At 39.4% G+C, this 25,140-nt stretch overlaps 5 protein-coding genes across 5 annotated transcripts; 2 read left to right on the plus strand and 3 right to left on the minus strand.

The window, feature by feature from the left end:
* Positions 1–978: 978 nt before the first annotated feature.
* On the plus strand, positions 979–3,439 carry LOC116195346. The gene is made up of 5 exons (XM_031524464.1): positions 979–1,384; positions 1,724–1,929; positions 2,546–2,644; positions 2,879–2,952; positions 3,043–3,439. Exons 1-5 carry the CDS (start codon positions 1,081–1,083, stop codon positions 3,266–3,268), a joined length of 909 nt encoding a protein of 302 aa, XP_031380324.1. The 5' UTR covers positions 979–1,080; the 3' UTR covers positions 3,269–3,439.
* Positions 3,167–5,999, minus strand: LOC116195345 (pentatricopeptide repeat-containing protein At2g13600-like). Its single transcript, XM_031524463.1, has one exon. The coding sequence runs from the start codon at positions 5,910–5,912 to the stop codon at positions 3,360–3,362; it is 2,553 nt and encodes an 850-aa protein (XP_031380323.1). The 5' UTR covers positions 5,913–5,999; the 3' UTR covers positions 3,167–3,359.
* Positions 6,000–11,011: 5,012 nt separating this feature from the next.
* On the minus strand, positions 11,012–13,204 carry LOC116193480 (dof zinc finger protein DOF5.3-like). Its single transcript, XM_031522196.1, has 2 exons — positions 13,015–13,204; positions 11,012–12,410 (listed from the first exon to the last, which is right to left on the minus strand). The coding sequence occupies exons 1-2, from the start codon at positions 13,045–13,047 to the stop codon at positions 11,412–11,414; spliced, it is 1,032 nt and encodes a 343-aa protein (XP_031378056.1). The 5' UTR covers positions 13,048–13,204; the 3' UTR covers positions 11,012–11,411.
* A 3,861-nt stretch (positions 13,205–17,065) lies between these two features.
* Positions 17,066–17,918, minus strand: LOC116196634. Its single transcript, XM_031526468.1, has one exon. The coding sequence runs from the start codon at positions 17,629–17,631 to the stop codon at positions 17,377–17,379; it is 255 nt and encodes an 84-aa protein (XP_031382328.1). The 5' UTR covers positions 17,632–17,918; the 3' UTR covers positions 17,066–17,376.
* A 423-nt stretch (positions 17,919–18,341) lies between these two features.
* Positions 18,342–21,152, plus strand: LOC116196632 (thylakoid lumenal 17.4 kDa protein, chloroplastic). The gene is made up of 4 exons (XM_031526467.1): positions 18,342–18,847; positions 19,060–19,184; positions 20,119–20,365; positions 20,745–21,152. Exons 1-4 carry the CDS (start codon positions 18,724–18,726, stop codon positions 20,966–20,968), a joined length of 720 nt encoding a protein of 239 aa, XP_031382327.1. The 5' UTR covers positions 18,342–18,723; the 3' UTR covers positions 20,969–21,152.
* The last annotated feature ends 3,988 nt before the right edge of the window (positions 21,153–25,140 follow it).

Genomic DNA, 25,140 nt, shown 5'->3' on the forward strand with positions numbered 1-25,140 from the left:
TTCAGATGTTTGGAATACAATCATAGTTTTTCTTCATCTGCAGAGCATTGGAAATGCTATGATCCATATTAATGCTCTTTTGGCTTTTTTTGTCTCTAATTGGTTGCTTCACGTAGAGATAGACCCAAGCAGCTGTCAAAGCAATCACTATCACTTGAAGTGCAAGTCGTAGAAGAAATTTTCATTGCGTCAATGAGATAATATGCTCCTCCACCATCATTCAATCCAACGGAAATATCCTCAAATAATTATCATTCTTTAGGGCTTCTACTCTATATTTCACCTAAAAAAGAAAAACACTATTGATTGAAACCTTAAAAAAAAAAAAAAAAAAGAGAGAAAGAGAAAGAGAGTCTAGAGGTGGCAAATTTTAAGCCAACATCGAAAAGGTCTTAGTTAGTTGAATGATACGCTTAGAGAATTTCTGCTTGAAGCTTTTCTCCATCTCCCAAGGGCAACTACTCGCCGACACAACCTTCTCAGAGTACTACCTTGAGCATGATCAAGTCGAGGCTTTTCCAATCTTTCATCCCATGAGGAATTTGATTAGATTAACATAGCTTGAGTAAGCTATCGTGTCTTTTCATTAAATTCTTTTTGAAAATAAAATAGAAGGAGAGAAAATTCATGGGGCGTTTAGTTCACAAGATAGTAATCGGGGAAACAAAATTAGTAGGGGATCGGAATTAGAAAATAAAATAAAAGGAGAGAAAACTCACGAGGCGTTCAGTTCACAAGATAGTAATCGGGAAAACAAAATTAGTAGAAAATCGGAATTAGAAGGGATTAGAATTGAAAGTCGGTTCAAATTCTTTATTTGATTGGAACTTGGAAAAGACAGAGAATAGGTTTCAAAAGAGTGACTTGATTGGCCATTTATTTTTCTCAAATTACTTGAGTAATTTCTTAAAAAAAGAAAAAAAGAAAAATGAATTTAATCTTTTTTACCGTTTACTTCATCCTTTGGCCGTTATTTTTCTCCACAAACCGGACATCGGTCGAAAGCAACAAATACCGTTTTCGATTGCGCCAATCAGCTCAGCCCCGACAGGGCACTGAGAGCGACCCTGAGACAGAGAGATGTACCTGAAGAAGCCTCTGTGGAGCGAGGCGGTGAAGAGGACCGCCTCCCCCACGGCGGAGGATTCCGATCAGTCCTCGCCCCTCACGGTGGTGGAGGATCTGGTCAGCTCCTTGACCGACCAGAGAGTCTACAGGGAGGTCACCCTCGCCCTGCGGACCGGCCTCCGCGACGCTCGTGCCGAGTTCTCCTTCCTCCGGGTCCGTGGCCTCCGCGGCCTCCTCAAGTTCCTGCGATCCGTCTCTGAATCCGATTCCGCTATCCACCTCTTCTCTCAGAGCCAGTCCGTTCCCGAGCTCCAAGGTACGCTTCGATTTCTCGATGTTCCATCTCTTCCTTCCTTCTGTATTCAATGCTCATCCAGTCTCGGCTGAAGTTCATTTGTCGTGGCTTCTTGACCGCTGCGTCGCTGTCTGATCCACGGACATTCCTAGGCAAAGGGGTTTGAGAGAATTTGAGACCTCCGTGTTTATTCAGGCTCACTGAGATTAAAATGTGAAGAATTTTGATCTCAGTTTTAGCTTTTTAGGAGTATTCCTTCGGGTCCGAATCAAGCAGATGTTGCAGCCTCTCTCATATGGTAGATGCTAATATCGTGTTCAATTGGGTTTGGCAGTGCTTAATTTGAATTTCATTTTGCAGTCGTCCCTGTTCTGTTCCGACATTCACTGAGAGACTCGGAAGAAGACAGTGTTGCGAGTTTGGATCATATATTCAGTGTCGAGCCTATGAAGAAAACGAGTCCTTCTACTGACGCTGAAGTTGCTCTAGCTCTTCGTGTTTTGGAAGGCTGCTGTCTTCTTCACAGGGAAAGCACCATCTTGGCCCATCGGCACAAGGCCATTCCAGTGAGTACCTTCACGACCTGAAGATAAAGCATTTGCATACTCTCAAAATGGTTACGCATATTATCCGAGAAAAATAATGGAAGGCTCAACACAGCAGTCTATGTTTTCTTGGTGGATAAGAGATGATTTATTTCTGAGGGTGGTGACATGCTTGAATCAATTAGCTGTAGAACTAATATTGAAATATCAGCTTACTAGCGAAAATCTATGGGATAGGGCATATGGAAATTGCTCATCTATATATACTATTATTGCTCGTGCTATGCATGGTCCAGCTAGTCCCAAGTTTCTTTCAGTGTAAGCTCAATAATGAGCCGAATAAATAACTTGGTAAAATCCACACTTCTGATTTCAAAAATTAACCTTTTCACTGGTTTTTAGTCATGAGCTGCCCAGCGAATCACGAATCTACTTGGGAGTGTTTATTCTTGTAAATATCTTCAAAATGGTTCAAGCTTGTCCAGTGCCTTGTCATTTTAGATGAACCTTCTTGCCGATAAGTCTTGACTACAATCTTGCAGCTATACTTCGTCTCATCTTGGTTATATATTTGGCTTTGCCACACATAATCACAGGCAACTTTGAATTACATTTAGAGCTCTCCCGTATGGTGCAGGTTTTGATGAATATCTTATCCACCCGAGGAGTGGCAGAACAAGATGCTTGCTTGGATGCTCTTATTTCAATCATGTTAGATTCTTCAGCCAATCAAATGGTACTTCCTCATGCTTCATTGGTTCATGGGCCTACTTCTGCATGTTATACTTAGTTCTTCTTTAAGCTTTATGCAGTTTAAAAGCAAATTCCCAGTTATTTCTAGATATCTCCTACCATGTCGTTACATTTTTTTTTCCTGGTACTTTGCCTTGTCACAATCTTATCAGGGCAAATTTTTATGCTTGTACTTGTTTCGTCCTCAGATTTCTCTGACTGCATATCTTTCTACCAGGATTTTGAATCATGTAATGGCATCGAGGAAGTTGCAGAGCTCTTAAGGGACAAACAAGTGGATGAAAATCTCAGGCAATTACATATATACATCTCCATGGTTATGCTTACAACAGCATATTAATATACTATGCTGAAAAGAATTTTTGGTTCCTCTTTTCTCAGATTGAAGTGTGGAGAGTTCTTACTTCTCCTCATTGGGCATGTAAACGGGAGGGATAAGTCCCCAATGGCAACTATACATGAGGATGTGAGACGACTTCTAGGGGAAAAATCCGCATCCTTAGTATGGGCAGCAAGTCAATTTGGATCAACCCTCAATCCCGAGCAGAGACTAACAGCTCTCCACATTCAAGCTCGCAGGGTCCTCGAGTCACTTGACATGTACTAAAGCTCCATGTGAGACACTTGCTCTTTAACCAGAAGCTGATGATATATTTTCATCCGAAGGTTCTCTGTAATTGTTTATGGTTCTATACAAATTACACTCTGATACTGAATTCTGAAGTCCTTCTCATGTGAACTGTTAAGCTCTGCAAAGTGCTGTATATTTCTTCAGTTCTCTCATGAGACCTATCAGAGGCGAGAAACACGTGGACCTTATCTCTATCCTCGATCCAACTGCATCCTGGGCTCTTATGCATTCCACTGTCCTTCATTGCCCTTCTTGTTCTCGCCAACTCTGACCATTTCCCAGCATAAGCATACAAATTTGCCAGTAAAATATGATTCCCAGTATTCTCGGGTTCCAACTCTATGAGCCTTTTCGCCGTGATCTCCCCTAACTCGAAATTTCCAGACATAACACAGCCCCCAAGTAAAGAACTCCACACCACTGCATCAGGCTCCATTGGCATTCTCTTTATGAGTCTGTGGGCTTCATGTAACTTCCCAGTTTTGCTCAGGAGATCAACCATACATGTATAGTGCTTCAGTGTAGGCTCTACATTAAAATTCACCATCACATCGAATAACTGCTGACCTGTTTCGACTGCTCCAGCATGGACGCAACAAGAGAGAGCTGTTAAGAAAGTAACATGATCAGGTTGATAACCTTCACCTAGCATTCTCTGGAAGAGGGCAATGCCTTCTTCACCAAGTCCATGCATGGCATATGCTGTCAGCATGGCATTTTGTGATACCAAATTAGGGCTCTGGATTCTATTGTAGGAGAAGATTGCACGCTCAATGTTCCCGCATTTGGCATACATGTCAACTAGGGCAGCCCCAATATGGACATCTGATTCATACCCATACTTGATAGAGTAAGCGTGGACTTGCTTCCCTCGTTCAATTGTTGCCAATTTCGAGCAAGCCCTAATAATTATCCCCACTGTGTAGATATCTGGTCTTCTATTTGAGTTTCGCATCTCAGACAGTAGGCACATAGCTGATTCGTGATTCCCATTTTCCACATAACCTGCAAGAATGCTATTCCAAGTATAGGCATTTGGCTCAAAACCATCCCTTTTCATTTCTTCTAGGAGAACTCGGATAGTTTCGGTCTCATAGCATCGGGAATATCCTGAGATCAGGGCATTCCATGTTGCGATATCCCGGTCCTTCACCTGATGAAAGGCCAAGTTTGCAGCGTCTAAGTCTTGGCACTTGCAATACATTTCCACCAAAGCCCCTCCCACGAAAGGGTTTGACTGCAGTCCTCTAACAACGGATTGGGAGTGAATCTCCTTTCCTCGCCTCAAAGAAGCCATATCAGCACAGGCATTTAGAATACTCCCTAGTGTAAATGAATCAGGTTGGACACCATCTTCCATAATTAACTGCCGATACATGTCCAGAGCTTCATTAAAATATAAATTATCAACATAGCCTGAAATCATCGAATTCCATGACACAGTGTCCTTCTCGATTCCTACAAGCTCCATCACGTCAAACAGCTCTTTTGCCTTAAAAACATCACCATTCTCACAATACCCGACAATCATCGTGTTATAGGAAACCTCATTCTGGAGGGAGAATCTCGAGAAGATCTTCCGGGCACTTCCCATATCAGCACATCTCCGGTAAACATCGACAAGTCCATTCACAACATAGGAATTGGACATGAACCCATGTCTCGTTACATAGCCGTGTATCTCTTTCCCCAGTCCTAGCTTAAGCAGTCTAGCGCAAGAAGGAAGAACACTTGCTAGGGTTCGAGCATTCGGTCTCAGGCCACCCTCAAGCATCCTCAAGAGCTGAGTAATAGCTTCCTCGTCATAGCCATTCTGTGAAAAACCTCCAATGACAGCGCTCCAGGAAACAAGGTTTGGCTTCAAACTATCCCGGGAGAACATCTCATCCAGATAACCCAACCCCTCACGGACCATCCTGTTTGCAATACAAGCCGTGATTATAGAATTCCATGAGACATGGTCCCTTTGAGGCATCTTTGCTAAAACTCTCTTAGCGTCATCCAAACTCCTGCATTTACCATACATATCTATCAAAGCATTGCCGACGTAAAAATTCGACTCAAACTGGTACTTTAGTGCAGCCCCATGTAACTGTCTCCCAAGCTCTACATCCCCAAGGCCACTGCAGATCTTCAGAGCTACCGGAAACAAGAAAAATTCCAACACCACGGAGCTAAAGAGTAGTTCCAGGAACAGCGACAAGGCATCATGGAACAGGTCATGGTCCAAGTGCACTCCTATTACGGCAGTCCAAGAATGCAGGTTTCTGTGGGGCATTTCGTAGAACAGGTCCAGTGCGCCCTCTAGACAGCCGCACCGGCCGTACATCTGGAGCAGCTTCGTCTCCACGAACTCGTGCCCATGAAACCCGAACTTCAGGGCGTGGGCATGGATTTGTTTCCCGAGACTCGGGCATTTGCAGGAATCGAGTACCGAAGCGTAGGTCGTGGAGTTGATCGGCTTGTTCAGTAGGGAGCAATCTGATTGAATTACTTGGTGGGTTGGTTTCAGTTGTTCAAAGGAAAGGTTAGAGGGGGTCCGGGGATTCTCGGGGCCATGATCGAGCCGGGTGAGCTTCGACGGCGTACTGGAGACGGCGTCAAATACACGGATCGCCATCTTCGTGGCTATCACAGAGCGGGAAGCAGCGGAAGTATTAAAAAGGAAGAAGCCGGAGCTCGGGACGGAAACAGAACGAGCGGGACCGTCCCCCTGTTGGGCTACTCATTCTAGCCCGGGGAAGTTAAGTGGGCCCGTATTTCCAACCCATGTCGTATTCTTCTGGGCTCAGTAAGAGTTCTGTCCAAACTTCAGTCTCCCGAATTCGAGTTCATGGATGGTGAGAAAATCTTCGATGAACGTACAAAATTCTCTTTGTTTGCTGATCAGCTACTACCATCCAATATGCGAGAGTAGGATTCATTGGTTTAAGTCCGGTCAATCCTTTTCAGTTTACTCGGAACGTACAGAACCTTAAAGCATCCATCTACGATCGATCGTTTTCCAGAGGATGGCTAAAACGACCGATTAGGGAAAGTGATGAAGGCCCTAAATTTTGATTCACCTTCCCCGTATCACCACCGACAATAGTCGAGCTCTAGCTAAGGTTTGAAATTCAAGCTCATCCCAGATCGACGAGAAATAAAGGCCCAAGTTTGGCAAGAAAGGGACCTCCTCCAATCAATGGGGTCGGTTCCAAATCCATTCACTATTCCTTGATTAGATCCATAGCTATTTCTAGGGGTACCATGTTTTGTTTCGACCAATTTTTTGGGATGAAACATAGATTGGCAATAATTTCTAATATATCACCACTTGGGAAATAGAATAACGTCTAGACGCAAACGTTAAAACGTCTGCGTAGAATTAAACCATGTACATATGTTGATCCGAGAGATTCTTCGAACTAGAAAGAGGAGCATTGTGGCAATATGTCGCATGCGTATCAAGCGAGTGCTATTATTGATGTAGACTACCAAAAAAGTCAATAAACTAAATAAATTTTGTCCATGCTTTATCTTGAACTTATTCATTAATTAATGAGTGAAGTTTTCCTTTTTGATAGAAAATAATGAGCGAAGATGACAAAAGGTTTTTGCATCCCATTTTTTATTGGAATTTATATCCTATATATTCCATGATTTCATTTTTTATTTAAATCTATCATATATTTTTAAAAGTGTCAAAAATATTCCATTCTTTACATTTTTTTTAATTTATCACCCTATTATATCTTCCGTCAACATTTAACGGTCTTGCCACTATAACCCTTTTACCCATGATGGATTTGAGAAAAAAAATTAAAACCATGACATAAATTTGGAGCCTCCTTACATTTCATTAACGGAAAATATAACAGTATGATATATTTGGAAAAAAAAATATAAATCATGAGATATTTTTGACACTTTTAAAAGCATATGATATATTTGAACAAAATGTGAAACCATGAGATATATGAGGTAATTTGTCCTTTTTTATTCACCTTAAGTAAATATTAATCGAGAATTTCTTTAAGTCTCTATCCCATGTAAAGGCCATAGTTAGGAATTTAGGATCATTAATTTGAAATTTCTTATATATGTAGTACGTATGTAATAAATCACTGTCTGCGCTATGCGCGGTATTATCTTTTAGTTCGAAATTTCACATTCATTGACATTATAAAATAGTTATGATAATAGAATGGCAGTTTCACTTCAGTAGTTTATGCACATCTTTTTTTCTCAATTAAAGTTCATTTCATTGGAGAATTTTAGGTGTTGTAAAAAAAATAAAAAAAAAATGAAAAGAAGAAAGAGTGAGAGAGAACCGGGTACAGATGAGAGAATGTGAGACAATGCAAGCTAATTAATATGTGGACAAATTTCCTATATCATGCTTTAATTTATCGGCTATAATTTTTTAATAGAATCACATAAATGATAATTTCATAAATTAAAACTCAATAAACCTTTTTTTTCTCATTTTTGCCTATATATATATATATTATCGAAACTTCATTAGGCGCACATGTATACTTCATTGGGGATTAATTATATTTTCATCAGATGGTGACTTATGAGCACTACTCCTGGAATTTGAAAATGAATTTAGAAGAAACTCATCTATTTGCTAGGTTTTGGTATTAAACTCGCCGTTGGTGTAAACCCGTCTAATATATTTTCTCAACCTCTATTGTATCCATGAAATCCTTCATTAAAAAGAAAAAGACGAGAATTGTTGAAAAATTTAAAAGGCGCACATTTGATTTGATAAGAGAGAGAGGAGGGAGAGAAAGGTGAGGGAATGGGTGGTTATTTTGTTGAAATTTAGTGGTGATTAAATAATATAATATATAAAAATTATATAATGAAAGTTGATAAAGAATTTTATTTTCCATTTTATAATATAGTTAGATATGAAGCTTAAATTCATGATGGTCTTGTCCAAGATGATTGGACGTTGAGCAGAGATTGGTTAAAAAAATGAAAATACCTCTTGATTTTAGAAAAAGAAAAAGAAAAGGGAAACTTACCTTCAAATGAAAGACATAAAGATAACAAAAATTATATTATATGGTTATGGGAAGAAAAATTTATCATAGATACATCATGTGTATAGTGAGAGAAGGAAAAAGGGGTAGGGAGTGGTAAGAGAGCTACATCGGGATAGATTTTGCGGGTGGGAAAGGAAGGAGGAGATCATTGTCGTCTCGTCACGGTCGCCGATGGGAATGTTTTTCTTCATGTTTGGGGCCCACCCCACCTGAGAGCAGACTGTGTAATTTATTATTATATATTGATTAATAATAATTAATTAAAATGACAACCTTACAAAATAATTAATTAAAATGAACAATAAACCATCTCCAATCCATTTGTCATGGCGTGATGTTCTTGAACGCCAACTTTATTCGGGAAACCCCTTCTCTTTCAAATTTTGTCGTTTGTTAAGAAACTTATGTTTATATTCGAGAAAATATACCACCAAAAAAACAAAAAGGAACACCATAACTTTTGTCTGTCTTAACGAGTTTCCAAATCAGAAAGATCGAGTGGCGGACTGAGGGAGAATATATGACCTACACACATATGGGTGTATAGATTAATTAATTACTAGTTTTTTAACGTAACGCTCGAGCGCCTTCTTTTATTTAATTTAGCTAAGTTTTTGCAAAATATATTAATAAATATAATGAAATGATGACTTAGAGTTCAATATTAATATTTTATAAATTATATTCACAATTTTATTTCTTTTCAAAAATTTAAAATTATGTTCTACCACTACCCGTTCTCCTTTTAAATCTAGAATGTAAATTGACAAAATATATTCTCTATCCACATTTCTTCTAGTTGTACAGATGTTCAAGGAACAAAATAGGATTTGGAGAATAGTTTTCCCGTGATAATATTTTGTTTTACATGTACATATATATACTTTGAAGAATGAGTGATTTCTCCCTACTTCCTTTCAAATGAAAACCTCTTGACAAACAAATAAAAACAGTCAATTGAGAGATTTGAGAAGGGAGAAGGAAATAATAAAATATATAAAAACCTTCACCTAGTCATGCATGTAATTGTAACGTTTCTCCTTCAATTTTGACTTTCCCGTGATAATTTTGATTGTTGGCTTTCCTTGATCAGAGAATTTGATTGCAACAGTGATTCTTCAATTAAGGTTTCCTTGATTCGGGCTCGCAACGGATATAATGAATTAGGTCATAATTTCAATTAATATCTTAAATTAAATTAATGAACATTAATAGAATAATCTTTAAATATTACATCATCGTGGAGAACATCCAAGCTTTTAACAGGTAAAGAAGCGCAAACTGTATCTCCGTCCTTTTGTCCAACATTATTATGTTCACGTACCCAATCAACCATGGATCCACCCACTGATTAAATCATCAGAAGTTCGAGTATAAAAATTCATCTGAAACTCACAAGGATATGCATATTTAGAAAACTGCAACTACAAGCATAGCTTCATGCATATTCTTCTGCTGGGACAACGTTTACACCATAATTACTGTGGCTTGGACCTCTGGTGCTATACTGACCCGATTCATTGCCGACATAAAATATAATTGACTGCCAACATGTATCCTAATGTATAAGAGTTTTCCATATTGCTCTCGCAAGATTATTATTCTTCCCAACATATGAGTTTTCTGAAATTCGAATTTGTGTTCTCCTTTTTACGGAAGTCAAAGTTGTTTATCACTCAACCAACACTTTATTGATCACTATTATATCCTTTATAATCAAGTCGCCTGAGCTATTTACATCCCAATTATCTACCGTTAACTGATCTCCTAATGTTTCTACTCAGCAACTGTGCTCAATCAATGATCTGTTCATGTAATTGGTGTTTTATTATAATTAATTTCCACGGCATTTTATTTATTGAAAGAGGCGGGATTATAAGTATGGTGTCGGTATGCATAAAAATATTTGATTTTCCAAAGTGGTATGGCACGTGAAGACATAAAAGTTGACGGGTCTTATACTGCACATATGTATATAGATAGCTTTCTCTCCTGTCATTCTTCCTCTCTCTCCTCTCTCTCTCTCTCTACGACTTCGCTGCAGAATATTGGCTTCTCTGTGTCTCTTTACGGAGAATCTCGCAGACCACGACCCAGACCACGACCAGAGGGGTTATGCTGACATGACCTGACAATATTTTTGATCTGGAATTTGCTAAGCAAAGCAGAACAAGGAAGAAGAAGGAAATAGAAAATATCAGAAGATAATCAGAGGGAACTGGTCATCCAGTGAGATTGACAGACCAGACGAGATTGTGCCGTGCAAAACGTCTGTGCTGTAAAAAGGATTCACTCCCAACTCACTTCCATTGCAAGTTGGGACCGCAACAAGGAATTATATTAAAGTAGTTATTAAAAAATTTATGCATAGAAATATGCTCCTTAATTAATTTGTCCATCGATCATTTCTTTTCTAAAGTCGTCTCCGGCTAGGCCGAGTTGCAGGACCAGCGCTGAATGCACATGCTCGAAAGGAGCTATTCAACCTATACACTCTTATCAGAGAACATATGCAAACTGCAAAAGAGCTCTTTATATCGTATTATGGCAATACCAAACATACCAAGACCGATATAAAGATGCACAGCTCGTGCATATGTGTACTGGTTCCCAAATTTTCTTAACAAAAAATGAAAAGAAAAAGAAAAAAGAAACTATCAAGATCGGGCCAGACAAGAAATTAAACAGATCAAATATATGATTTCACTATGCATAAAGAGTGATTTTACAATATATTTTTTTTGGTAATCTTTACCATTGTGAGTTGTGACTGACTCCGCCATTTGAAGCTGTCCAAAAAGAGCTTCAAACAAAAACTATGATCCCACCCATATCCCATAAAGACAGTCGACAAAGCAAACAAAAAAGACACATTTATTCAACAAAAAGGAAGTAATTAAGAAAAAGCAAAGAAATCAACTAATTAAGACTGCAAGATTATAGCAGACAACTGCGTACTAATTATTATACTGAGACCCCCTAGATCCAGCTTTATATGTTATGTACTCCTAAGTCCTAATTAATGGTTAGTAATGACGATCAGTTCAATGCTCAAACTCTATTAAACTCCCGCAGACCTGTCACTGTATTTGATTGCCGTGTATCCATGGCGTCGACCCGCTCAGCAGAAGCCCGTGATTCCAGAACCCAGCATTGGAGCTATCTGCTGCTCCTCCTCCTCCTCCTCCTCCTTGCAGTAGCCCGCTGCTGCTGCCATTGTTCTGCTCATATTGCTGCTGTTGATGATCAGTCGCTGCTCTGCCGTTACTAGGCATGGACTGCTTTAGATCCTCGACTGGGAACAAAACCCTAGCCTCTCTACCTCCACTAATTTCTTCCTGCAGCCCTAACTGGAAGCTCCTCGGTCCACCACCAACCCCGAACCTGCCATCGTTACTATTGTTACCGTTATGAGCTAGGGAGAAGTTCAGGAGGGAGGAAGAAGCAGCAGCAGCAGCAGTTGTTGCAGGCTTGAAGTCTAACAAGCTGCTCGGAAACTCGCCGGAAGAAAATGCCAAGTCTTGCATGAAATTATGGCCCATCATCATCAAGCTCAAACCCTTTGACACGACATTAGCATTAGTGCCGACGGTGGGGGCTGACGAGGGTATTGGCGGGTAAGAGAGGTTGAGATCGTGGGCCTCGTCGAGTCCCAACCTATGGCTAGGGTTAGGGAAACCGACCGGAGGAAACAGCTTCATATAATCCTTCGACAGCGACGGAGCTGGAGGAGGAGGGATTGCTGGCTGAGCCGACGACGATATCGACGAGGGGGGCCTCTTGTTCTTCCTTGAGCCTCCACCTACAGGGACATTCCTGAGGGACCCACCCTGGGTCCAGTACCTCCTGCAGGTCTTGCAGAAATACCTTGGCTGGGAGAGGCTATAGTTGTTGTAGTAACAGAACTTGGTGTTCAAGGAATTACACCTCGGGCAGTTCAACGGCGCCTGGTCTTTGCTCGGCCTCGTCATCTTCTTATTGTTCTGATTATTGTTGTTATTGTTATTAGTATTACTACTACTACGACTGATCTCCATGGCGGGCTTGTTCGTGTTGGTGTCATTAATAACCCCAGTTCCCTGCATAACCAACACATACACAAAGAGGACACCTTTACCACCTTTTTCTTCCTGGTCTTGTTCAACCTCTCAACTCAACATCATCTCAGGAAGATGAAAACCAGACAGTACAGAGAAAACAAATTACACAGTTGCTGCTATTACACAGGTCTTTCTTCTACTTTCTAGTTTTCTAGTTCTAGCTAGCTAGCAAAACTACCCCTTCTGCTACACTTTTGAGCAGGGGGGAATATCTCAATGAGAAGAAAGAACGAGATTCAACGGAAACTTTTTCTGATTGTTAGATGGGGGACTTTTTTCAGATGTTGGGTGAAGGAAAAGTTTTGGGGGGGGGGGGGTGTGGGGGGGCGAATTAGCAAAAGAAAAGAAAAGAAAAGGTGTGTGGTACTTTCAAGAACTAATTCATGGAGCTTAAGATATATTTTGATGAACTCATGATTATCTTCTGAGCAAGCAAACCGAGAAAATCAATGGCGGCAAAGCCCAAGAAAAGGGTTTTCAAAAAGTCCTTGAAATTTCTGCGGTCATGAAAAAAATCATGGAACCTATGATTATGAAAGACAGAGAGAGAGAGAGAGAGAGAGAGAGAGATGGGTTTTGGTACCTGTGGCCACTGAGGGCTGGTTGTATGCTCCATGCCTTCGTTTCGTTAAGAGGAAGAAGAGAAAGATAAAAGCGCAGAGAGAGAGAGAGAGAGAGAGAGAGGAAAAGCTATGGAGGAATTAAAAGAGAGAGGAAAAGGCTGATCTTAAAGCGAAGGTTGGTTGGCTCCATGTGTTGGCGTCCGGTATGCGTCCAATATATGAGAGAGAGGGACAACAGTAAGAGCGTAGAGTAGTGATGTATACTGTCATCTATCAATGAAAAGGAGATTGTATGTTCGATTCATGTGGTGAAACTATCGGTGTTTTTATATTAATTATTATGATTTTTGTTTTCGTATATATACTTACCCGTGATCTCGCCTTTAAAACCATATATATATATATATATATTTGAGGGAAGGTTAGATTTGTCACAATACTTGGTGGAGTCATTCTTCCTCGGATGTGATCTTAGATCGTCACCACGGACCGAAAGTATGAGGACCCTCATCATACGTGTACCCCGACCATATCGTGTACCAAAGTCTCTATAAAAACTAGCTAGAGAATAGAGACTTGTGCTTCAATCTTCTTCTTTATACATATTTGGGCATCGATCATTTATGTTATTCCGGGTTTGAAATGTATGGATTCGAATCACAGTCGAGTCCACTCAACCGCTGGTCTCCGCGATGCGCAGATATGATTCCAGGTGATGCATTGAATCGGATTGAAGTTTACTTTGTTTTACGCATAAAAGTAAGCATAATTTATGGCGGGTCCATATATATATATATATATATATATATATAAAATAAACCTTTCAATGTGAGCTATGGGATAGTCAATTTTATTTTTCGAGTGGGGTGCCTTTCTGCGTGTCCAACACTGTGCTTGAGTGGGTTTTCTTTTCTCTGACCATAGGATAAGAGCAGGGAAACTTCATTCGAATTTTCCTACCATCCATCCATCCCCATCCCCCTTCAAATTATTTTTATAAAATACCCAATTGCTTTTCTCCTCGTTAATTATTACTCATTACCAACATTCCTTTATATCCGCTCGGGTATATTATAGGACGACCCGTCAAAACGACCTACTGCCACGATTAATCGTTGTACGGATCGTTTGTTCTTATACATATAGAATACAAAATCCTAAGAATGATAATTACACAGATTGAATCGATATCATAAGGTGCATGACAATATACACATGCACACAAGGATGGATCCAGGGGGCGCCGGGGCAGTCACCCCTTGGACTCGAGAGAAAAAAAAATCAAATTTCTTTATATACTATAATGAATTTGCCTTTTTTATACATAAAATTATCGTATTACGTCCCCTTAACTTTACAATTTTAGTTTTCCTTTACCTTCATTTTAATTTCGCGCCCTTTTGGATTAGATTCCTTGGATTATATCTATACATATATACACACCTACGAGTTTGCACATATATTTGTGTTTATGGGCATGAAGGAAATGAGGTAATCCAGTGATTTTTTTTTGTGTGTGTAAATTCGAATATTCGAAAGTCTAATTGAGCTCCCGACTAATTCAATCGAGCCCGATCAGTTCATTAAGAGATAAAACTCTCCGAGCGTGGATTTTCTGTATTCACAAAGAGTCGAACTCAAGACCTTACTTAAACGAAATAAGTGTTTAATTACTTGAATCAATCCACATTGATCAAGTGATTTCAAATTTAATATTAAACTATCCGTACTACTTTATTAATTATTAAAATGTCTATTCCAATTTAATAAGTGCACTGTTCACGAGCCTTCCATAATAAAAAAATCGGGGGGAATGCGAGGTTTTTGTATGTTTTCCCACGAGAGGAAGCTAAAGGGAAGATGGGGAAAAAGTAGTTTAAATCCGACAAAGCGTATCGGATGGGACAAATACGTAAGGAAAGGAAAGGAAAGGAAAGGAAAGGAGAGGGAGACAAAGGGGAATCAGGTCCGAGATTAGTAATATAGAACCGACAACAATCTACTGTCGGCGCTTGATCTTTTTCATCCTATCCTGCTCATGATTTTTCTTTCGTGGTGGCGACTTCCCATTTCTTTCGATTACTTTGGTTGCATTGAAAAATCCAACCCCCTTCTGAATTCTCCTGATTAAACAAACAAATATGCCTTAATTCCGGTCGATCTCCAGGAAAAAAGAAGAAGAAGAAGATGCAGAATGAGACCATGAAGTCGATGGTTAAACCTGTTCATGACCTTTCTAAAAGCATCGTCTTCAGAAGCAAAACCGGCTTTCCTCTCCTGTCGAGTACGCATTAGAATGAGAAACTCGACCGAGCTGGTCTGAACTGGATTTTCATTTTTCATTTTTCATGTTTTTGATTGTTGCAGCTGATTCTTAATCTTGAGCACGTTTGTCAACCGAGGATAGCGAAGAAGGCCCCCACCCACTCCCACTTGGTAGAATCATCATAAAGACGAACATAGGGGCCCCCATATGCACAAGCCCGAAAATCACGACTCTGTCAGTAAAAATTTTAAAAAATTCCACCTTTCTCCACCAAAATTCATTATTTTAATTGATGATGGTTACTTATTTTTGTCCACTTTCACAGAGAATATAATACAATCTCATCATTCCTACTACTGTTGCTGGTCCAATATCAAATTCAAATGCGGATAGAAGAAGGCAGGAGTGTGAGCGTGGAATGCAGAAAACAAGTTAGGCATGTGTATCATTCATATGGCCAAACTGAATCTCGAGAGAATCCCGATAAAAGGTTAGTCGAGTGAGTTCTGACTAATTATGAAATAACACCTTCGGCACGATGTATTCCATCATCAGGATGGCTGCTGAATTTCTGTACCAAATATTTCTCAATCTTCCTGGTACCCATCACAGGAAAAGGCTATTCAGGATCTGATTCCACGAGTATGACTAACAAGAGAAGAGGGCAGAAGGCTTCTGATAGGAATACGAGGCCATTAACAAGGATTGCAGCTTTGTTATAATTTGATCAGAGAGGTTTGCCTTGTCGGTTCCTTTAATCGCAATACCCTAATACACACAGCCCATCTCACAGCACCCTTCAACACATCCTAGGAAAGACTTCTACCATCTGCCCAGAAATCAGAAAGCCAGAAAAGCTTAAACACCAACCAGTAACCATAAGAATCATTATCAGCTCCTATTCCAGCAGGCAGGAATTGGACTTCAATATAAGATTACCGGAGATGACAAATTGATAACATCTTATGAGTTTCGTAAGACCTAATACACGATATTAAGTTACCAACTATAATCCAATCGCATAACCTGCAAGTTTCAGTTCCCTTTTGCAGGGTTTTCTTCTTTATCATTCATGATTTTCTTGATAACTCCTGAGGTTCGACATACTTTACTTCCTTCTACGCTGCCATGGACCCTACCCCATGATTCCTCTTGTGGTTTCTAACAACTTTTCTGACCAACGGGAGCCATCACTCGCACTAATCAACCACAGAAACTATAACAAGACCTGCCGTTGTTTTGCTTTTAGGGAAATCAGGAGCTGTTCTGAAACTAATAATAAACCCGTTCCTGATTTCTTTAGAAGCAAACAACAGCGAGGAATCTTAAACATAACTTGCCAGAATGTGTCATTGCTCCGAATCCCTTTCAAACGATGTATTTTCCAATAGTAAATCCTAATATACTTAAAGAAGTGTCCCTTTAATACTCCAAGCAATGCATAACAAGAGAAACTAAAGAGGGTTCCCACTCCCGACTCGAAATTTCCCTGGAAGAGCCAATTATGAACTAGAACCTACCAATCCCCTAACTATATAGCTCGACAAACAAAGAACTACGAGCCAGCTCTCAGAACGGTAAACCGAACTTCACGCTCAAGCCAAGAGGGAGCGGACAAGACTCAACCAATCACCAAGACATGTACTCAGCTGGAAGCGCTATCAGGTTTTGTGCAATTTCTGTGGAAGATTACACTCTTGGAATGCAGACCATTGATTTGATGCATCTGCAAAGCACAACATTACTCAAAAGTACTTGATATTGCAGCTGCAGAATTCTCCATCTATGGGCATCGGATATTCTGATTTCCCCATTTTAAACAGGTGATAGGTTTTCATTCATGGTGAAATTTGAAACAGAGAGTGCATCAAAGAGTCGACTTTCACATCAAGAAACAACGATCGCTGCATGAGATTGATGGAGACGAAGACTCTTAACAGTTTGTCCAAACAGAAAGACAGTCACAAGCCCAACGATTTCGTACACCACGAAACAGAACCAGCGACAGAGCCTACTGGAACACAGAGGGGATCGAACAAAGACGAAACTCAGCACCAAAACTACCAGGAGAAGAGCTGTACCAAGGGGACGAAATTGGAGGGAGGGAGGGGAGTGCTTAGACGGGGAGGTTGGAGACGTCGCGGGGTTCGGTGGCGGTGGCGGTGGCGGTTGCGGTGGAGTTGGAGCTGCCGGACATGAGGGGGAGGTCGTTGGACTCGCAGGGATCGTCTGAGTCGTCTTCGGAGGTGGAGAGGTTGATGCAGGAGCAGCGCTCGAGGGAGGCGAAAAAGGCGGACGCGACGCTGGTGCCCACCCAGTTCGCCATTCCGTTCAGCCTCTCGTACGATATGTATGCGCTTAGGTTTTCCATTGGAGGTCGGAAGAGGGATTTGATCGAGCGACAGGTTTCGATCGCCGATTTGGTCGATTTAGGGATTTCTTGTTCTTCCTCTCCGGTTTGTTCCGATGGAGGAGGAGGAGAGAGCGAGGCTCACAGACGGCCAGGGTCAAAAGGTTCTTACTAATTATACCATGCTCCTGGTGCAGTGCACCCCCAAAGACATTATATGGCGTGTCCTCCTAAATGCTTCTCTGGCGAGCAATGCACCGGGAGTATTACCAAGTACTTTGTTCCTGCTTTCACGTCTTCTTCCGTTTCTCCAATTTGACGTCAACCCAGTCAACTCACTCTATCCTCTGACATTTCTTCTTTTTTCTTTTAAACAAAAATTATTCCAAATTATTATAGAAATTGTCTTTCTCACAAAAAGTATGCAAATTTGATATGTTTGGTTATAATCAAGACTCGATAGGTACGATGATCACAATAATTGTCCCTACATATATGGATGCATGCGAGGAGGAATGATCATTTAAGAAATTATCGTAGGTTTTCTTGAATTTTTGAAATCTACTACTCACTTTCAGCACATAGTTTTGACTTATTGAAACTAAACATTAGCGAGGCAACATATCGCGTCTCTATCGGGATTCAAATAATGGGGCCAATGTAATTGGTTTGACCCGAAAAAACATAGCAATCAAATTGGCTTTAAAAGCGGATAAAAATATATTGTCCCGGTAGATAGAAGTCGCGATCGTGTTAAAACCTTCACCACTTCGGGATTTCGGAATTATCTTACCAACTTCTAGCTCGCCATGAGTATTACCTAGGCTAGGTTAGAAAAATTGCACGATCAAACCTTAATATTGAGGTGGAAGATGAGGCCCAATAGAGCTTCTAATTTGAGCTTGGGCCTAACATTCACTCAGTCTGGGTTGGAAGATGAGGCCCAATAGAGCTTATGGTGGGTCGGACTTTCTGAGGTCAGAGTTCAACCCGACTCCATCCTACGTGTCATGCCACGTGTGAGGCGCTAGAACCATCAATGGATAAGTCTTTGGAGGCCTTCAACTGACCGGAACAGATAGAGAAAGAATACACACTTCCGAACTCCCAACGATGGCGGCACTTCTCATTTCACTTTCTCAGAACGGTCTCTCTCTTCGGCATCCGTCGCCGGGCCTCCTCCACCACCGCATTCCAATCCCGAAGCTTCGGTCTCCGGTCCGCCTCAGCTGCTCCGGTAAGAAATCCCCCGGCTCCTCCATTAAAATGAATTCCTTCTCTGTGATCGGGAAAATTACTGATTTATGAGCCATTAGTTAGTGATTCAGCTTAATCATCCGTCTACCGAAATAAGGGTACAAATTGCCTTGATCTGCATACCAGTTGCTTGATTTTTGGGTGGAATGTGTGTTGTTGATGTGAATTATTGCACAATGTGCTTCAAAGCAGCTCCCGGTGAAGGTTACGGAATCAGAGAAAATGAGTGCCGTTTCAAGGAATTTAGGAGTTTTGCTTGCGGAGTTCTGGCCGTTTGGGCTGTGACTGCTGCCTCCCCTGTGATTGCTGCTGGTCAGGTAAAATTAAAGAAAATCCTAATCACATCATTTCCTCGATAGAATGTTGAAAAGTTTTGTCCTTGTTATCAATGACAAATCGATAAATGGTCGGCTGCAACAATTTAGAAGCTTCAGCAAGATATGGAACATTCACATTTTGACATATCCGCGCATACGATTCTCTAACTGTTATAATTCACATATTCAATGCTATTTAAGTCTTATAAGATAGCTATTCCAGAAGAGAGAGAGGTAATTACTAGATCGTTGGGTGCAATATCATCTGTAGGAAACATGTTCTATGTTTAGGCTTTTAAGGTGTGTGGAATGCAGTTCAACTCATTCCTTTTATGTGCCTGTTTGTATAGACAAGTAGGGATAATAGTTGCCATGCATTTGAACATAGATGCAACAGTTGCACGTAAAGCGAGGTCACTGTACTAGTGAAGTTTCAAATTGGGAACATAAACATTCCTTACTCTCCCTCTGGAGCTTATGCAAGTTAGAGTTTTCTGTCTCCTCTGAAGTCCTTTGAACTTAGAGCTAGTAGGTGCAATTATCTGTCGCCGCTGAAGTCTTTTGAACTTAGTGCTAGTAGATGCAATTATCTGACATATTTTGAAAAATCCTCTGAAGGCAGGAAATGTGGGCTTTCCTATATGCAACTTCCTCTTGTTGCACGAAATAAAAATGGAGGAAAACTTTTAAGTTACTCAATGATCACATGCGAAGAGTATTATGTTTTACTTGAAGATTAAATTTCACTTTCCCCCTACTTCAACACAAAATATAACAGTTGTCCATCTTTGCTGTATTCTTTGTGCACGCTTTCCCCAGTATATAAAAGTGTCTGGGAATTGGATAAAACGATTATACGGGTTGTTCTGATTGGTAAGGGGAAAAACCGTGAAATTGAGATATGAGTGCTTAATATGAAGTGTCTGTGTTTCAGAGATTGCCTCCTTTGTCAACAGAACCCAATCGTTGCGAGAAAGCATATGTTGGCAACACAATTGGACAAGCTAATGGTGTCTATGACAAGCCAATTGATCTCCGATTTTGTGACTACACAAATGAAAAATCTCAACTAAAAGGAAAGTCCCTTGCTGCAGCCCTTATGTCAGCTGCTAAATTTGATGGTGCGGACATGTCAGAGGTGGTGATGTCAAAGGCTTACGCTGTTGGAGCTAGCTTCAAGGGTAATTGATTTCCCATTTTCTTTCATATGCAACCGTTGGTTAAGTCGAACCTATTCTGCGGCTAATTTTCCCCAGTGAGTTCAAATCCAAGCCTATCTCCTCTAATGGATCCTGAAATTAGCATTACCATCATCTGAAATGAAAAAAAAAAAAAAAAAGGGACGGAAAACAAAACATATCTGACATAAAAAGAAGATATGGTTCAGGTAAATTCAAAAGCTATATTTGAGGAAATTGGTTCCGGATTTCTAAGTGGGATTTGCTATGATATGCCACACAAAAAGAAGGATTAAACCTACACAGGGCATGCTTTGCAAGATATCTGACGTTCTTGTGCGGCACTCTGCTAACACAATCTTGTGACTGAAATAATGCGCAGGAGTCGACTTCTCAAATGCTGTTCTGGACAGGGTAAATTTTGGGAAAGCGAATCTTCAAGGGGCTGTATTTAAGAACACTGTTCTATCTGGGTCTACATTTGAGGAAGCTCAACTTCAGGATGCAGTTTTTGAGGACACTATAATCGGCTACATTGATATCCAGAAGCTGTGTACGAATACCACTATAAATGCTGAAGGAAGAGCAGAGTTGGGATGCCGGTGAGTCATCTCATCATACCTGTGTAGATTGTAAAATGGTGCTATATGATGATGTAAAGGATTTCATACCAACTGCCAATTAACTTCTAGAGATGCCCTTTTCCTATTGCAAGGGTCCTGTATCTTTCACCCACTTTAATCGAAAGAAATTTAATTGGAGCGGTATCCGTTCTTTCATTTTTGGGTTACCTCATTTTTAATGTTCTGAACTTTTGGGACTGCCTTCTCTCTCGTGCCTTTACATAACCTAAAATGTTTCATTGCCTCTATGTGTACCCCCAAAATTTAATCTGACGGCAGCTGCTGAAGCATCCATGTTCCCGAGTATTGCGTCAAAGTTTTGGCAATTCTCATTATTTTCTCTCTATTTCCTTCTGGTTGGTTTCAAAGGATTGGATGACTATTCGAGTCTGGATCAACGTCCGGCTTCACGTTCTTAGAGCTGCCGCGATATCCGTATGTTAAACTCTCTTTCTTAACGCCTCCATAACTACTTTTAATGCCGATACGGTGACCACCTTCCCAAATCAAATGCACTACAAGTTCTGTTATTTATCGTTCTGGAAATCATTTATGGGGTTTTAATTTGGATATTCCTTTGTTTTCGTCTCGCTCCATTGCGGTATTAAAGTCCTATATTATCGGCACTGCAAACAAATTAAATGGTTATTGATAGGGAAAAAAGGTATTAAAGTCCTATATTATCGGGGTAAATTGCACCGGTGGTCCAAAATATTTTACAAATATTTCATTATGGTCCAAAATTTTTTTTTCGCTACATGATGGTACAAAATGTTTCAAAGTTGTTTCATGATGGTACAAACCGTCAATTGGCCATAATGCCGTTAACATTTTGCTGACGTGGCGCGTCCTATGTGTCACTTTTGTTACGTGGAACCAATCATAGTGCGCCACGTCATTTAAGAGAAAATAAAATTTTAAAAAGTCCAAAAAATTAAAAATTAAAAAATACAAAAAAAAAAATAATTAAAAAAATACAAAAAGTAAAATTTTTGAAAAAAAATAAAAAAATTATTTTAAAATTTTGAAAAGTTTAAAGTTATTTTAAAAAAATTAAATTTTTTTAAATTTTTTTTAAAAAATACAAAAAATAGCAAAAATAGCAAAAATTTAGAAAAAAAATAAAAAATTATTTAAAAATTTTGAAAATTTTAAAATTATTTTTAAAAATTTAAAAATTTTAAATTTTTTTAAAATTTTTTTAAATAATTTTTTATTTTTTAAAATTTTTTAAATAATTTTTTATCTTTTAAAATAATTTAAAAAATTTTATAAAAAATTTTAAATTTAATATAAAAATTATTTAAAATTTAAAATTTAAAATTTAAAATTTAAATTAAAAGTTTAAAATTATTTTTAAAAGTTTTAAAATTTTAAAATTTTTAGAATTATTTTAAATTTTTCGGCCACGTCAGCGAATAGATGACACGTAGTAGCCACGTCAGCGTCGACTTGACGGCGTCAAGCTCGAGTTAACAGTTTGTACCATTATGAAACAACTTTGAAACATTTTGTACCATTATGTAGCGAAAAAAAACTTTTTGGACCATATTGAAATATTTGTAAAATATTTTGGACCACCAATGCAATTTATCCATATTATCGGCACTGCAAACAAATTAAATGGTTATTGATAGGGAAAAAGAAGAAGAAGAAGAAGAAAAAGGTGGTTTTTACTGGTTGGTTCGAGTCATTATCTATTCATAAAATGATCCTTGATATATCATAATTCTTTAGAGGGTCCAATCTCTTTGAATTTGGCAATTTGATTGGCCAGCATGTAGCTGTAGCTTCTGCTTTCACCAAAATGCCCTCCTCTGTTTTTGGACAGTGACAATATAACGTTCCTTTTCCTCTCGATGAATCGCTACGTATGCACTACATATGCGAGACACATGCCTATAAGTTTCGGCCTAGATGCTTCGATTCAATTAGTGGATTTCCTCGTGGATCTACTAGGCATTCTCAAGTTCCAACTTAATTTGCCGGAGATTGCTGCATTCCTCGCATCTGAAAATTTTCAACACGCGATCCATCATAAATCGTACATCCAAATCTTCTCCTTCTGGATCCTTCGTGGGGGTCGGGGAACCCTCGAAGTTGAATTTCTTACTCCATTTTGGCCACATTATTAGTTAGTCAAAAAGTGTTATAAGATAGGCTACCGAGGAAAGTGGTGCGTATGCGACGATCATCGATAGTTTCAACTGCTAATCCTGGTGTGTCTTGGACGGTCTTTATCTAATGCATACATACCTTCATGCCTTTTGAAGTTCTTGACTTGGGGGAGGACTGAGGAGTTAAAAGCTCCAACTCCAAGTCAGTTTTACGATTGTTTTATTTTGTTGGATGAGATCATGAAATGTCTAAAATTTATCAGTTGAGAATTAATTCTCGCCCGCCCGCGTGGGTTTTTGACACACGTACTAGCACCGAGATAAAAATAATTTATCCTTTTATTTGACTCAAAGTCAGTAATTATTGAAGCTGGCATCGACTCAGTTTTCGTCTTTGATTTATCGTCGTCTGATCTCCATACATAGTCCGTGCAATTTGCTACATCAACGACCCATCAAAATTAGGGAGTTGGGAGGCAAGAAATCATTCCGAGGGGTTAATTAACAGGAGGACTGGAATTGTCAACGAAGCCGGCCCGACCTTAATAAGAAAAAGGATCGATTGATTAATCTTCTTCATTGATCTTTGTACCTAGACTTTAGAGATTTAAATTAACCCTCTTTCACAGACTCCACGGATAATAACAGTTATAAAAATTTTACGGGATAATTTCCGCAAGAGACGTATTTATTGTGAGTTATAGCCAACAAATGTTCATCTGGCAACGGCTTTGCATGCAGTGGGCTCTTCGAGTACGCGTAGAAAGAACGTCCAGAAGACACATATTAAAGACCTTGTCATTGTAAACGAGAAATGGCCACATATATATTATATGTAGTACAATGATTGAGTACTAGCTTGGCTAGGACGTTATTTGGGCCACTTACAGTCGTTTCTTCCAATCATAAACTCGCGTACACAATATGCTATAGCTACCTACATATCGAGGAATTGGTCAAACTCTATGGCATCGTGAAAGTTCGACTTACGCAACTCTTAGTCCGATCGAGAGCTTTCCTCTGATAAAAGATTTGGACTCGAAGAAACAACTTTTTTACTTTTTTCCCCCTTGTATCGGATATATAATGACTCTTTCCCCCTGCATCTTACCGTTGTCTTTTGTCGTGGAATCTCTGGAACATATTCTAATTTATATATTTTGGTCTATATGGAATGGATGGTGTGGGATCTGTTCAGACAGACAGTTGGGTTTTGTTTCAATTATAGAAGTCCTAGCTCTGGGGAGACATTCAGCATATAAACTAGTCGCAAGCTTGCTTGCTCCATTTGTCAATTTCAAAATCATCCCCTTCCAGATTCGATGTCTCTTGTATTCAATCTTTATATTAAAAAGTTATAAGTGCAGATGGTGATGATGACGATCTCAGTTTGATCATATGTCTGGAAAGAAAATTATAGTCATTACTACCTCTACTTTTCATTGCATTATCATTCAACAAGTCGAAGATCATTCCACATTATTAAGTCTCCTGCGCACCGAGTCATAGTTGAGAATCGATGCAGCGACTCAGGTGTCTTTCAAGGAAGTTACCATAAATCTCATATATATGTTCCCCTATCGCGTGATAATCAGTCGAAAGTAACATGGACTGTCAAAATATTGGAAATTTGAATCCGTCAACGATATTATGGAAATTTGATGGACAGGAAATTGAGCGTACCATAAGGACGGATACATTATTTAATTCTAAGCACGTGGCTAGAATCTTTGGCTTAATTAGTCGTGAAGGATATACATAATAAAGATTATATATATAACTTAATCATGTATGCACTTCTTTTTGTAAGTTAGGAAAAGTCCAAGCATACATGCCCCTGAGAAAAAAAGGAAGCCGTGGACTACACTACCCTATTGGACAATGACATAAACATAAGACGATGATTCCTAATTTCCTACTGAATATTCATCGGGCTTTTGTATTTTCACAAAATATATATATATATAAATTAGTTCAAGCGATTCAACATTTATTTCTCTTAAGTAAGATCTCAAATTCGAGTCATTGTGAATGCAAA

This window comes from Punica granatum, chromosome 2, assembly GCF_007655135.1.
Source record: "Punica granatum isolate Tunisia-2019 chromosome 2, ASM765513v2, whole genome shotgun sequence".
In the NCBI taxonomy this organism is placed as follows: domain Eukaryota; kingdom Viridiplantae; phylum Streptophyta; class Magnoliopsida; order Myrtales; family Lythraceae; genus Punica; species Punica granatum.

Excerpts from the sequence above, each read along its gene's own strand:
- LOC116196634 (XM_031526468.1), bottom strand. The coding sequence starts at position 17,631 with ATGGAAAACCTAAGCGCATACATATCGTACGAGAGGCTGAACGGAATG.
- LOC116196632 (XM_031526467.1), top strand. The coding sequence starts at position 18,724 with ATGGCGGCACTTCTCATTTCACTTTCTCAGAACGGTCTCTCTCTTCGG. Across the intron at positions 19,185-20,118 it reads CTGTGATTGCTGCTGGTCAG|AGATTGCCTCCTTTGTCAAC; the intron begins GTAAAATTAAAG and ends TCTGTGTTTCAG. Across the intron at positions 20,366-20,744 it reads TGTTGGAGCTAGCTTCAAGG|GAGTCGACTTCTCAAATGCT; the intron begins GTAATTGATTTC and ends AATAATGCGCAG.
- LOC116195346 (XM_031524464.1), top strand. The coding sequence starts at position 1,081 with ATGTACCTGAAGAAGCCTCTGTGGAGCGAGGCGGTGAAGAGGACCGCC. Across the intron at positions 2,645-2,878 it reads ATTCTTCAGCCAATCAAATG|GATTTTGAATCATGTAATGG; the intron begins GTACTTCCTCAT and ends TCTTTCTACCAG. Across the intron at positions 2,953-3,042 it reads CAAGTGGATGAAAATCTCAG|ATTGAAGTGTGGAGAGTTCT; the intron begins GCAATTACATAT and ends CTCTTTTCTCAG.
- LOC116195345 (XM_031524463.1), bottom strand. The coding sequence starts at position 5,912 with ATGGCGATCCGTGTATTTGACGCCGTCTCCAGTACGCCGTCGAAGCTC.
- LOC116193480 (XM_031522196.1), bottom strand. The coding sequence starts at position 13,047 with ATGGAGCATACAACCAGCCCTCAGTGGCCACAG. Across the intron at positions 12,411-13,014 it reads CCAGCCCTCAGTGGCCACAG|GGAACTGGGGTTATTAATGA; the intron begins GTACCAAAACCC and ends TTGGTTATGCAG.